The sequence below is a fragment of the Ovis canadensis genome, chromosome 23 (genome assembly GCF_042477335.2).
Source record: "Ovis canadensis isolate MfBH-ARS-UI-01 breed Bighorn chromosome 23, ARS-UI_OviCan_v2, whole genome shotgun sequence".
Lineage (NCBI taxonomy): Eukaryota > Metazoa > Chordata > Mammalia > Artiodactyla > Bovidae > Ovis > Ovis canadensis.
This window is the reverse complement of record NC_091267.1, coordinates 33,377,432-33,391,669: the sequence shown is the minus strand read 5'-3', so window position 1 is coordinate 33,391,669 and position 14,238 is coordinate 33,377,432. Positions and strand designations below refer to the sequence as shown.

The following is a 14,238-nucleotide window of genomic DNA, read 5'->3' as shown; positions in this document are numbered from 1 at the left end:
TCTCCTTTTTAAAATTCTGTACAACTATTATGCTTTTAAGAGGGGGGGGAAAAGTTAGAAGCATTTACAGACTTTTCACAACAATTATCTTGCCTTGTCAGCCCCCTTTGTTCCCCTCGTTTTCTCACACTTCACAGTTAACGAGTTTTTGTATTTTGTTGCTTTCCCCAAATATCCACCGATTTGTTCATCTTAACAGCTCCATCCAGACATATAATACAGAAAACCATAGGAAAGAGTCATAGACTTGAATGAGGGTGATCAAAGCGCCTCTCAAAGTATCAAAGAACTATTATCTTGCTGTTTTAAAAGCACTGAAGCAGTATTTTTCCTTTTTTTAATTTTTTTTTTGTTTTTTTGTTTTGTTTTGTTTTTAATTACATTTTTTCATAGAATCGCTCTAAGCTGTTTCAAGAACAGCCGTGAGGCAGAAAGGAGGTTCTCCTCCATTCCCCCTCTATTTGACCTAGAGCTACACATCTGCAATAAAAAGTTTGGTCCTTTGGTCCCTAAATAGCTAAAGGAATGACAGATAGAGATGCTCAGTGGCGACCTCCCAGCCGCCCCCTGGGGACCAGGCCCCGCCAGCCACACCGCTTGCCCCAGCCTGCCTCAGGCGCCCATGGGCTGGAAAAGCCCCGGGGATCGGGAAGCAGCGGCCCTTCCCAGTTCCCAGCCCTGCAGTCTCCCCACCTTGTCTCAAGTTATTTTGTTTGAAAGTTGCCTTTTTTTGTTTTGTTTTTTTCTTCTCATTTTTCTTCATCTTCTTCTTCCCTTTGTCATATATATATTTTTCCCCCAAACACGTGCCCTCTGAACTCCATAGACGCTATACTTTCCTTGAAGAAATGTGACAGTCACAGAGAGTGTCTGGAGTCTTCAGCTTGATTGATATTGGCTGATATGTCAAAGGTGTCATCCAACAGTTCTCATTTATAAATATATATAGAGAGAGGTTTGTTTTTTAATGTAGCCCGTTCAGCATCCTGCCCTAAAATGAAGAAAATCGGGGCTGATTAAGCCAAGAGAGGAAATGCAAAATACATCCAAACACCAAAAGGAACCTGCCTCAGGGGGGTTAGGGTGGGAGCTCTGGGGGGGGATGGCGGGAGGGAGGGAAGAGACCAGTATGAGAATTAGTCATGATCATGATACGTAAAAAAAGAAATTGACTCTTGTATTCAGAGTAAGAAACCACTGGGAAGGCTATAGGTGATGGCTGTAGCAGAGGAGACGGTTTTTGATTTGGGTTCCTTTAGAGTTCTGGATTGGGGGATGGCTAGATCTACGGGAAGAATTTGTGACTGTGGGGTATGACTTCATCATTAAACTGACCTCTGAGGGATCTAGCCCAGATACAATATGTATACAGAAGCCTAGCAAACAAGATGGCAGAAATCTAGCAGCCCAGCCCGCTCCTCCCCACGGTCCGTGACGTGAATTTTGTAGAACCCTGGCCCAGTTTCCAAGCGAACCGCCTCTTTTCCAAGGTCAGTAACTATTTGCGAGGCTATGTATATATATGTATATCTGGATATATGTGTAGAATATATTCACCTGCACATATGTGGATATACATGGATATGTGTGTATGTATATGCATAGATACACACACACACACGTAATGTTTTTCTCATACATGCCAGGGAATTTAGAGGAAATTCAGCACTTTGAGGAAGTGGATGGGAGAACCTAAAAGAAGTTAGAACGGATTTAATCATCAGTTAAATTAACTCAGACAGTTCTCGATTTTGTTTTGAATGGTGGCTTTTTGGTGTTTTGTTTTGCATTTCAAAGAAAAAAAAATCATGATCTGACTAGAATCAGAAGGAGAATGCTTAACCATTGTGAATTAACAAATGAGACTCGTCTCCATTCTAGCAAGCAGCTTCCACTTATACATGGGGGTGACTGGTTACATCAAGAGAGTTAGAACTGCAAAGCCCCCAGTTGAGGGGACAACGTCATGCGTATATCAATCCATGCTGGCAGGTTTTTCACACTGTTGATTCAACAAACAGCAAACCGTACACAGCAATCTAAACAATTACAACACCAAATAAAATAATAATAAAATTAAAAAACACTTGTCAAGGACCCTTTTTCAGTTGTAAACAAAAAAGTGCATTTTGCTTTTGTCAGTACTGTTTTTTAAAACCAACCAAAAAGCCCTCCCCAAGCCCCAGGTCCCCCACCTCCCCTCCCCACATTTAATTTAGCAGAAGTAGCTAGAATACAAACCTTACAATTGTGACCGGGCTCTCTCTCAGAGGCCTCGGGCTTTGAGCTCTAGTTTTTTGGTTTAAATTTTTTTTTTATCATTCTGTTACTGTAGAGATTTTGTTTTTGTTTTTCCTTTTGAAGTGAGATTTAAAATAGCCTAACTTGAAAAAGACCAGACCTAGGAAAGTGTCAATTGAAAAAGGCCCCCAAATTTCTAGAAAAAAATAAAATCACAATATTTTCAAGTGCAAGTAAATCAACCACGCATAGATACTTTTAAGGTGTTTTCCTTATTTTTAAGAAAAAAAAAATAATGGTTTGCACAGTTAAATGATCCCATGTCCGATAATTCGGGAATTCATCTTTATTTTTACTATTTTTTTTGTTCTTTTTTTTTTTTCTCTATGTGACATCTAGAGAAGCATAAAAAACGCTGAACAAGAAAAACCAAACAACAGAAAGTAAAACCACTGCAAGCACCAAGAACGAAACGAAAATGAGCACAGCAAAAAAGGTTGTGGCAGCACAAAAGTCAGGAAAATGCACGTGTGATCATGACTGGCCAACCATCAACGGATACAACATCCAAGAGAAACGCTCCAATCACAGCACCTCCACGAAACTTGACGGCAATTGTCATGCAACCGATTCTTAGCCTTGTTACATGACGCCATCATGTCACACTGTGAACTTTGAGTTGATTTGAACTTACGGATGGGGGACTGTTTTCTCCACTCTCATGTGATTACGTGAACTTTATTCCTAGCTCAGCGCGAGACTGTGGTGGATTTGACTGGCCCTGGTTGGGTTGTTGGAATTTGATTGAATGACAAAAGAAGAAAAGATTTATATATATATTTATATATGTAGAGAGAGAGAGAGAAAGAGAGAGAGGACAAGAGTGTGGGTAAGAGGGGGAGGGGGAGGAGGAAGGGGGGAGGGGTCGGGGATTGTGGGGGGGGCGGGGCGGAAGGGGGGACAGGGAGAGTCGGGTTGAGGGTGAAGACGGGCAAGGAAGAAGTTAAAACAAAATTAAAAGGAAAAATATTTATACAGCACCAGACCACAGCATCAATCTAAAAGCTCAGATGAGAGAACAGCAGTCAAATCATAAGAGAACGGAAAAAAACCCAAAAGGATGGAGGAAGCGGCAGACGAACGACATGGGCACGTCAACACACACACGCACACGCACGCACGCACACGCACACACGGTTGTTGATGCAGACAGGTGATACACTGTGAACAGCAGAGCCTCACGCAGGGCCGCTACGGGCATCCGTCATGCTCCGGGTCACAGGAGGGAGGGCGTGGGCAGTGTGGCGAGGGGGCCAGAAAAAAAGAAAACAGCCCCTCAGACCACCTTGGCCGGCGAGCAGGTCAGGGGGACACGCTCTCTGCTTTGACCCCCTCCTTGGTTCTTTCTCTCTCCCCCAGAGGCCGAGCGTGCCTCGCCTCCCCAGCCTTCCTGGCTACAGCCTGTGGTCAGCAAGGGGAGCCTGACTGGCTGGCTCCCAATCGCCGGGTGGGTCAGAGGCTGCCTAAGGCGACTGCTGTGTCCGGGGGTCCATCCAGGAAACACTCGGCTGCCCGGGACGGTCCACACCCACGACAACCCGGCCTCCCACCCTGTCCAGGGCCCGCGGTGGCCACCGTCCCCAGGGAAGGGCGTCCCCGCTAAGAGCGCCGGGAGGCTGCGGGAGGCCTCGGGCCTGCCCCCTGCCGCCCGGCCTCGGCCCTCGCACCTCAGAACCTTCAGAAAACGAGCACTCTCAGTTGTGAGATTTAGAGTCCATCATGGCAGTGTTCTCGGAACTCTACAAACACGCCCTGGCACGGCTGATTTCCTGTTTCACGGCTTCCTTATTCACTCTGCTTTGCTCCCAAGGGGGCCCAAAGTGAGGCGGGGTCCTGGCACGTGAAGCCTTTGGGAGGTTTCAAAGCTCTGACTCAGAAAGGGTCACGGGGGAGGCTAGGGTGCCCTGGAGGGTACGTCAAAGGGAAAAGGACAGTCCACCGGAGAGGGGCAGCTACGGGCCTGGCTCCCTGCCGGTCCCTGCGGCTGTCACCCTGGTCCTCTGCTTCCCCCTACCCCCGCCTCCCGGTTCTCGGCTCCTTCACACCCTACATCCCCGCCACATACAGCTTTCTAGACTGACCCTTCTCACTGTCTTCTTTACTGATGGAGCCCTAACTGGTGCAGGCTGAGATCTCCCTCTCAGAAGCACCATCCAGTTATTCCAATGTGAGTTGTCCTGAACACGCTTCATTCACCATTTGGGGTCCTCTGCCCCCACCCAGGGCCCTGGGGGTCCCTAGTCCCACCCCCTCCTCCTGGTTACCCCTGAGCTCGCTCCTCAGCTCCTGGTCCCCTGCAGCACCCCTGCCTGTGCCAAGCCAATGCACCAGGCTGGGCTCCAATGTCCCCGGCTTCTACCTGCAGCGGCTCCTGCTCTCAGCTTTGGGTTTTCCCTCAGGCCATGTGGAAGGGAAGCCTGAGACTGTGACATGTTGCTGCAGATAAGATGCAACATAGCTGAGAGGTGATGATTCTAAGCCTAAACCTGGCCCCCGGCTCTGCCTTCTCTGAGGAGCCCGAGCGTCTCTGCCTGCACAGAGCCCGGCCCTGCCTGCCGTCCAGCTCTTCCTGCAGCAGATTCCCTCCCCGACACCAGGGCCCACCAAGGCCCGCCTGCAGCCCCAGCCCCTCCACAAGGAAAACCCACAGACCCACCACCCACGAGAGCCAACTGGCAGGCCCGTGGGGCGGGAGAAGAGGCCTCAGAGCTGAGGGGCACTGGCGGGGGGCCTCCCTAGTTGTCCAGTGGTTTGGACTCTGAGCTTTCACTGCCCAGGGCCCAGGTTCAATCCCTGGCAGGGGAACTAAGATCCCACAAGCCACGAGGCACAGAGGGCACTAGGTGTCAGCCATGCAAGTGTAACTAAGGGAGTCCCAGGGACCCTCCCACCCAGTCCTGGGACGCCCACTCCTCCCCGTGCCACTGGGCTCCTTTGCTGGCTGCCAGCTTTCCTCCAGCCTCCCTTCAGGGCCTGGCTCTGGCCGATGCTGGGGATTCCACACAGCCCCTCCCCAGAGCTGTGTCAAGGGAACTTTCTCACACACACTTGGCCCCAGCACGCAAACACACTCTCATACTTAGCCTAAAGAGGCTCCCCCGGGTTCTGCCGGCTGGCCACTCCCTTCACGTGAGAACAGTGGCCCCTATGCCCACCCTGACCCCTGCCTGGCCGCCCTCTGGAAGAGTCTTTCCAGACCCAGCCCTAGACGTGGCAGCAGGATCACTGACCAGCGTGGGGAACTGGAATCGGGCCTGGGAAGCACCCCCCCCCCATGACCTGGGTGAGGAAGTTATGGCCAAGTTAAGCCAATTTAGATGCCAGGTTCTAAACACAGCTGGCCTCCAGCCGGAGAAGGCTCAGGCCCAAAACCACAGCCCAGCACCAGGCAGGTCTGTCCCGAGGCACCTGTGCCTGCAAAGCTTGGAGCAGACGCTGTGCAAAAGCACACTCAGATCCAAGCCCAGGGTCCAGAGACACGGGGCTCCCAGGGTCCAGAGACACAGGGCTCCTAGGGAGTCAGACCTGCCACTCAGCACGTTCTCCCCCTCAGCTCTCCCCCTGCAGAACTGCACAGCCAGGCACCTGCCCTCAGCTCAAGCCCAGCATGCTCCAAGGTGGGACAAGCGACTTGGGTGTCTGCCTGGACCTGATCACATTCATGCTTCTGCCTGTTTCCTTCCTCTTAAGTTACCCAGTAAAGATTTCTTGGAGAACTCCCATCTTTGCACAAGATAAAGGGCAGGGGCTGCAAGGATGCCAGGAACTCACCTATCAGGAGGCACAGACTGCATCCTACCCAGGCCTCGTTTCAGGGAACCAGAGCCCAACCACACTTCCCTGCCGAGAACTGCCCTCCCAGGGCCCCTCTGTTTCCCCAGACCCCCCTCACTCTAGTTCTGATTTGGCCACCTCTAAGCCTTCTGTCTTCACCACTGGCTCTGAGATCCCCCTCCCTGGGCCTCTTCACACCTAGCTATGCCCCCTGAGCCCCTGCTCAGGTGAGCTCTGTCCTTCTGAGTAACTGGAACTCATCATCTGTAAACATCCCTTGTCGGTCTGTAAAATCATGCAACTTTAAGCTGCTTTTATAGCTGTTTCTTCCCTCCCTTGCTGGCAGCCTCTTCCCACTGCAGTCCCCAAGTCTGGCCCTTAGCTGGCACCTGCCTTCTGTTACAGCCTCTAACAGCCTTGGGCTGGGAAAGCCTGAAGGCACCATTTGTTAAAATCCTGTGGTTGCAACCAAAAGGTCAACTTGAATGTAGGAGTTATGTGTTGTTGTTTGATCACTGAGTTGCGTCCACCCTTTTGCGACCCATGGACTATAATCCTCCAGGGCTCCTCTGTCCATGAGAGTCCCCAAGCAAGAATTATGGAGTGGGTTGCTATATCCTCCTCCAGGGGATCTTCCTGACTCAGGGATCAAACCCACGTCTCCCGCATTGGCAGGCAGATTCCTTACCACTGAGCCACCAGGGAAGCATAAGGATTATGTGACATCACAGTGTTTGTAGGAGACTGCCTAGTGAAGGGGTAGTCAGATGGCTGACCCCAGAGGAGGGAGATGTCATGACGTGTCCTCTCTGGTAGTCAGAAGACTCTGGGGTAGGAGAGAGTGGGGCAAGAATACAGGGGCGTTTATTATTCTCCTTAAGCAGCCCCTCCCCTCAATTCATGACTCAACCACTCAAGTGACTTAATCTGTGTGTGCTCCAACTCCACAATGGGAAAGACAACACTGCCTACCTTACAGGCAGCGTCAAGTACACAGTTATGTCTCCAGAGTTGCCACCTACAAGAACAATGCCTCGTGCATGGTAAACACAGTGTGAAAACCTGCGGTTCTCATCTTTTCTGGCTTTTGTATTCCCTAGTGGAAGAACCACTCTGCTTTTTAAACTACTTCTCTTAAGTCCATGCGACAATTACAACTGCTAACTGGTTCTACACTGCGGGCCTACTTCTTACCTTCTGTCCCAAACAACAAATCCGCCTCTCTCACCCCTTGCTCTGACCTTGATGTCCTCTCCTTTCTTGGGTCTTACTTACGTCGAGGTCTACAAGGCTAAGACAGGCTACTGTTGAGGGAGCCACAGAATCGCAGGGCATGAGTCCCCAGCATGCCACCTAGAAATGCCTGTGATGGCTCCAGCACCTGGGTTTCATCATGGGGAAATGCAAGCCCAAGAGGGGAAGCACCTTGACCCAGGTCATGCCCTGATGGCAGAGTTAACCTATTGAAGAAAAAGTGCACCATGTCACTTCCACAGCACTGTCCCTCCCTCCTCTGGAAATGTGCCCTCTGCACCATCTGCTGGCTGCCACAGAGCCCGAAGCTCCACGCGGGCAGGATGGTGACCATGTATCTCTCTATCTCGGAACTGAGCACAGAAACTGCCCACACTCTGAATGGATGTGTGTGCGTGAGTGCAAGCATGCCCATTTCTGTGTGTGTGTGTGTGTGTGTGTGTCTCTATGTGTGCTCATGCACATTTCATGCAGACCAGAGATGGGCAGGGGTGGGAAGTCAGGAAGCAAGGGAGGCAGACTTTGCTTTAACAGCCTTGCTGTGAATAGAGGCTCAAGAAAATCTCTTGGAGAGAAGGTGAGTATGGCTGCTCCCAAGTGGACAAAAGGGGCCCTACTGGCAGTGCGGGGATCTGGGAGGAGACTGGGAAACTGGAGCTCTCCCTCCCAGACTCCAGACTCTGACCCTTCATTGGGAAGTGTAACTGTCACCTGGCTCACCTTTCTCACGAGCCCTCACCATCTCAGGTCACAACTACTCTGCTCTTGCAGTCACTCCGGCCAGAAATCCAAGCGCCATCCTAACCCTCTTTCTCTCACACCCCCTTGAATTCCTTCCGAACAGCAACCAGCTCCTTCACAGCACCTTGAGTGACTGCTATGCCTCTGGACTGAGCGGTCCAGGCACTTGACCTCTGCTTGTGGTCCCACAGTCTATCAATACAGCAGCCAGCGGTCCTACTGAAATGCAAGTCACCCACAGCCCTGTGCCCCTCAGAGCTCTCCAGTGGCTCCCTTAGCCCTCCATTTCAGCAGAGAGGCCGAAGTCCACGCAGCGGACTGTGTTCCTACACGAGGCGGCCCTCCTCACCTCTGGGATCTCCTTTTCTACTCCCCCTGGCCCCCAACCTGCCACAGCTCTCCCATCATCTCTGCCTACTGCTGGTCCTTGCACACACCACCTTGCTCTCACCTTGGAGCCTGTACACCATACTCCTCTAGACCCTGGCATGGCTCCCTGTCTTCCCTTCTTCAGATCTCTGCTCAAGTGTCACTTTCTCAGCAAGGCCTACCCTGACTACCTGATTTAACTGTAACCAACAATTTCAACACCCTATACAATTTACTCTTTGATTGTATGTCCTTGTTTGATGTCTGTCTGCCTTGCTAAGGACAAGCATTCTGATCAGTATCACTCATGCTGAGCTCCTAACAGTAGCTGACCCACAGAACTGTGGAAGCGGCAGAGGGCTGGCAGCCTGGCCCTGGCCCGAGAACAAGCTGGGATGGCAGGAGGGCACCGCAGTGGGGGAAGCCAGGCTGGGGGTGAACTCTTGATGACCAGGCACATCTCCCACCTCTCCCCCGCCTCAACTCCACCCCAGGAAGCTGCTTCACCCAGGGCAGTATGTGGCCTGGAGGAGGAGTGGGCCGATGGTGCCTCTAGCTTTAAGGCAGGACTCAGAGAGCTGGGAAAAGTGACACCTGTCCACTCATCACGGGCTCTGGGAAGTGGGCAGGGTAAGGGGCCCCAGTCCCGTACATACAGTCACCCTCCTCAGCCTCTGTCCCCTCTTGTTTTTTTTTTTTTTTGGTAAAGTTCTCTTTGAAAAGTCCTGTTCCCTCCTCTCCAGACTGAGCTGTGGTTAACTGGAGGGGTGAGGCAGTCAAGCGTTGACAGGCCCCCAGAGCTGGAGAGTGGAGAGCCAGGGAGTCTGACAGAAGGCCCCAGCACATGTCTATAGCTCCCCACCACAAAACCTATGCCACCCAAACTCTCCTAGCCCTGAGCTTGTCATCGGCTCACCCCAGGATTTCTGGCAAACAAGATTGCCAATGTAGACCTTCTCAAAGCAGTTCCCTCCCTCCTGCCCCCTCTTGGCTCTGCAACAGGGGGATGGCCATACCCATTTCTGCCGGGGATGACCACAGCTCTGCGCCTGCCCCCTGGGAGCAGGTCGAGCCGGGCGCAGCGGGTCCAAGGCACAACGAGGGTCCAGGCAACAAAGGCCAGAGGAGGCGGCGGGTCCGTCCGGTATCAACCTCCCCAACCTCCCCCGTCCCCGCGCCCCGGCCGATCCCGGTTACCTGTGCGAGTCCTGGTCTCCCCCGGGGGACGCTCCCGCCGGCGCTCAGTACGGGCGATTGGCGTCTTTGGGCCGCTTCAGCTGCACCTTGAGCCTCTTCATGCCGATCTGGAAGCCGTTCATGGCCTGGATGGCAGTCTGCGCGCTGGCCGGGTTGTCGAAGCTCACGAAGCCTAGCGAGACACGAGGGACGAGGGCCTGGGTTTCCACGGGGCCGCCCCGGCCGGGAGGGGGCGGGGAGGGGAGGGGGTGGAGGGCGGGAGCCGGGGGGCGGGGCGGGGGAGTCCCCGCCCACTCCCGCGGAGCCTCCGGGCGGGGCGGGGCTCGAGGCTCCGCCCCTCGTGGCCACGCCCCCTGGCAGGGCTCGCACCCCTCCCCCACAGCCCTCGTGCGCGCGGCCTTCTCCGGGGCCTCGCTGGGGAGGCTCCCGGCTACCGGCCCGCGCGGGCCCGGGCGGGCCGTCCCCGCTCCGCCTCGGCTCTCGGCGGCGCTGCTGTCCCGGGCGCCCTCTTCCCCACCCCGGCCGGCCCCGGCACCTCAGCCCCCGCCTGCGGTGGGAGAGGGCGGACACACCTGCGGGCGGAGGAGTTTATTGGACACTGTCCTCCCTGACAGGAGGGGGCCTGGCAGCGGGAGGGCACGGGGAGCCGGCCTGGGGAGAGAGAGGAGTGCGAGGGGAGGGAGGGGAGGCGCCCCGGAGAGAACGTCGCCGCCGCCGATCCCGGCCGCCCCCTGGCGAGCGCCGCCGGCCGCGGGCCGGGGCCGAGGCGGGGTCCCCGCCGCCCGTCCGCCCGCTCCGTCCAGGCCGAGCCCCGCTCCGCCCCCAGCCAGGCTCCGGGTGGCCACCCGGGTCAGTCCACACTGGCTCGCGTGAAACGCCACCTCGCTCCCAGAGGCCGTCCGCGCCACCCTTTTATGTTAGCACGACTCCCTCCTGGGAGCAGCGGCTCTTGCCCTGGACTGAGCACGCGCCCGCTGACGCGTCGCCTGTGAACCTCTCATAGCACTGATAGTGGTGTAACAGTAATAGTATAAATTGACACTATTAGCGAAAGTTCGCTGAGAACCTTCTCCGTGTACTACAGGCTGCAGAAGTGCTTGTCACATGTTCAGTCCTCCCAACATCCCAGGACAAGGGTATAGAACCATCCATGGCTCCCAGTCCCCTGAAGCAAGCAGTTCCCAGGTGGGACTGGATTAGGTTCCCAAAGTTGACCTCTTTTGGAACTTAGAATGCATCTCCTATTTATAGACTACACTACATCAGCATTTCCCAAAATGGCTCAATCGGTGCTCCTTGAGAAAGGACCTTCTGTGGTCAAGTAGGTTTGCAGCCAGGTCACTCTGGAACAGTTCCTGGCACATTAACAAACAAAAACATCCCCCTCCCACCCCAGCTTCTCTCTTCTTTTTGGCTTTTTTTTTTCAAACCTCGTATTTCCTGGAATTTATTTGACTTTGGAGGCCGTTTCTCTGGTAAAATGGACTTAGATCCTGCAAATATGAAACTACGCTTGGCAAAGTTTCCTGGCCATGCTGCAAATGTGCCTCATTTGGGGTGTTTGTCCCCAAATGGCCGTTAGATATATAAGGGATAGATGTACAGACCCCGGGGAGGTAGAAAGCTGTTTCTTGGTTAGCTATCTGTGGTCCCCTGGTCCTGCCTGAGACCCCTCCCTCACTCTCCCCATGTGGTGACCCTTTCTCCCCTTTACCTCCACCCGGACACTACCTCTTCTGGCCTCTTTTCTCTTTCTCCCTCCTGCATTTCTGCACATTTTCTCTTGCAACCATGCATCATCAAAGACGGGGGAGGGATGTGTTCAGGTACATGTGAGTGTACTCAAAGAGGGCTAGCATGTGACCTCCGATGAGACTGGTCACATCTGGGCCCAAGGCAACATATCCAACATCTGTATACATCTGTACACCTAAATCGGAGAAGGCAATGGCAACCCACTCCAGTCAGTACTCTTGCCTGGAAAATCCCATGGACAGAGGAGCCTGGTGGGCTGCAGTCCATGGGGTCGCGAAGAGTGGGACACGACTGAGCGACTTCACTTTCACTTTTCACTTTCATGCATTGGAGAAGGAAATGGCAACCCACTCCAGTGTTCTTGCCTGGAGAATCCCAGGGACGGGGGAGCCTGGTGGGCTGCCGTCTATGGGGTCGCACAGAGTCGGACACGACTGAAGCGACTTAGCATAAACCTAAATACAGGAAGGATTTTGGATTATCCATAGTTGGAAATCAATGTGAGTCATTTTTCCACCTCCCCCTCTCATGCCCTCCTGGCCCATCCCTTCCCCACAAAACTACAGTCAAGCTGTCAGCAGAGCAGTTTTCAAATGTGTGAATGGTGCATCTGTTACATCACTCTCTTTTTAGGCAAGCTAAAAGCCTCCCTCCCTACCAGGACAAGATAGCCTAACTATTGGTGACAGCTGCCCCACCACCACAAAAAAAAAAAAAAAAAACCAAGCATGAGCAAAGTGGGAAAGAGACGGGACAAAGATAAAAAGGGCTGGAGATGCTGTGTAGGGCAAAGGTGTAAAAGGAGGGAGAGAAGTTCCGGAAGGAGGCAAGAAGCCCAGCCTCAGGTTAAGTACTGGAAGCCTGGGGGTTGAGAAGGGTGCCAGGCTCAAGGAACTTTTCTTCCTGAACTTTCTTAACTGGCTAGCAGTCAGGGCAGGGAGCATCTTCCCGCTGGCCCCCTCAGCAAGGCTCTGGGCACCATCTCCCATGTACCTGGTTTCCAGGGCTGTATCCCTTCTCCCAGAGCTCCCTGCCCCATTCCTTTGGCTCCTGAGAAGGCTGTGCAGGTAGGATGCCCTCCTGGCGGCCCTCCAGCCCCTCCTCCAACATAAAAACCATTTGTGCTGCTCACGAAGGCCTCCAAAAGATTCTGTTTGTGGTTATGAAGAGCAAGGGAAGACTCTGAGCAGTTCATTTCCACAGAGGACTACATGTGGAGCAACACAGCCCTTTGGGGGGAATAAAAGGGGCCCTAGCACCTCCTGAAGGTCCACTCTGACCATTCCTCACATGGAATGTCTTGTGTAACCTTCACAGCATCACTGAGAGCTGACCGCCAAAATCCCCATTCCACCAACGCAGACACTGAGATCCAGAAAGTAAGCTTGCCCGTGAGTGTGTGCTGGGGAGATGCACAGGTTGGGCTGCCAAAGCCAGGGAGGGAACCCAAGAGACTGAAGGAGGAGCCACTAGGCCGGCCAGCTGGGCGGGATCCTGGCCTTTCTCAAGGCTGGTGGATGTTCAGCGCTAGATGTTTGTTCAGGAAGAGAGAAAGAACCAGAGCAGAGGTATACGGGGGAGGACTTCCAGGAAAAGTAGGGCAAAAGTCTTTGCTGGAGAACTTGAATGAGCTAATGGCAAGGATAATCTGGGGTTGACTGGAGGGAGCGGCACAGCATAGATGCCAGAGGGAAAGGCTGGGCCTGCTCCAGCCTGGATACCCAGCAGAGTCTGGGCTCTTTGCAGTTTTCTTCTGACTTATCGGACATCTGAGGCTTACTTAGAGACCAAACGCAGCTGATCTCCAGTCTGCTGTTTTTACACAGGTAACTATAATTCATCAAAAGAAACACCAAACAGTTGAGGGGTGCACCCCAGTCTTTTCCTTTGGCCTTGTTCTCCCATCCCCCAGAGAAATGAGCTGCTGGGTAACTCAATGCCTCTGAAGTACCACAGATTTTAAGTGGCAGCTGCCAGAGGGGAAGCAACACTGCAAAGATCTTGACTGCCTTGGGGAATATCATTTCCACCCTGAAGCCCTTCATGGACCTGGAGAGCTGGTCTCCAAACTGAAATCTCCTTAACACGGGCTTTCCAGCACTTCTGCACTTTTGTACCTTTCCCCCTCCCCCATCCCCAAGAGGGGACCCAGGTTCCGGCCTCACAGCCCCTGAATCTGGGGGTCAACCTGGAGGTGCTGGGCTGACTCAGCTCTGGTTCCATGTGTCCGGTCTGGGGACCAGACTCAATTCTGGGGGACTCAGGAGTAGATCAGACCTGAGAAAGCAGCTCTCATGGAGGCAGAAGAGGTGGGAAAAGGGCCGAGGAGGGGTGGAAAGGAGAGGTGTGGGGATGACGTGGGTTTCCAGGAGGTCTGAAGAAGCAAACTGAAACTCAGGAAGCCCAGCTGAACTGGAATTTCAGATAAGCAATAAATACTTTTTTAGTATGTCTCCAATATTGCATGGGACACATTGTACATGATATTTGGGATGTGTGTGTGTTAGTCACTCAGTCATGTCCGACTCTGCGACCCCATGGACGGTAGCCCACTAGGTTCCTCTGTCCATGGAATTCTCCAGGCAAGAATATTAGAGTGGGTTACCATTCCCCTCTCCAGGGGCTCTTCCCAGCCCAGGGGTTGAACCTGGGTCTGCCACCTTGCAGGCAGATTCTTCACCTTCTGAGTCACCAGGGAAGACCCATTTGGGACATACGTATACTAAAAATGTATCTGTTATTTATCCGAAATGCCAATTTAACTGGGAATCTTGTGTTTTATCTGACGTCCATACTCCTAGATCCTCCCAAGCCCTTCGTCTCCCATCTAACACTCTGTCCAGAAGA

At 53.2% G+C, this 14,238-nt stretch overlaps 1 protein-coding gene across 4 annotated transcripts in view; it reads right to left on the bottom strand.

Annotated features, from left to right (window-relative positions):
- Positions 1-325: 325 nt before the first annotated feature.
- Positions 326-14,238, bottom strand: part of CELF4 (CUGBP Elav-like family member 4) — a 315,739-nt gene continuing 301,826 nt past the window's right edge. For 2 of the 4 annotated variants that reach the window (XM_069568696.1, XM_069568697.1), the window contains exons 12-14: positions 10,209-10,287; positions 9,637-9,808; positions 326-991 (exon numbers count right to left, since the gene is read on the bottom strand). In XM_069568696.1, coding sequence (XP_069424797.1) covers positions 965-991; positions 9,637-9,808; positions 10,209-10,287 — 278 coding nt within the window. In that variant the 3' untranslated portion in view covers positions 326-964. Of the gene's footprint in view, positions 992-2,884; positions 3,023-9,636; positions 9,809-10,208; positions 10,288-14,238 lie in introns of those variants that run through there. The other 2 variants (XM_069568695.1, XM_069568698.1) reach the window with 1 other exon arrangement.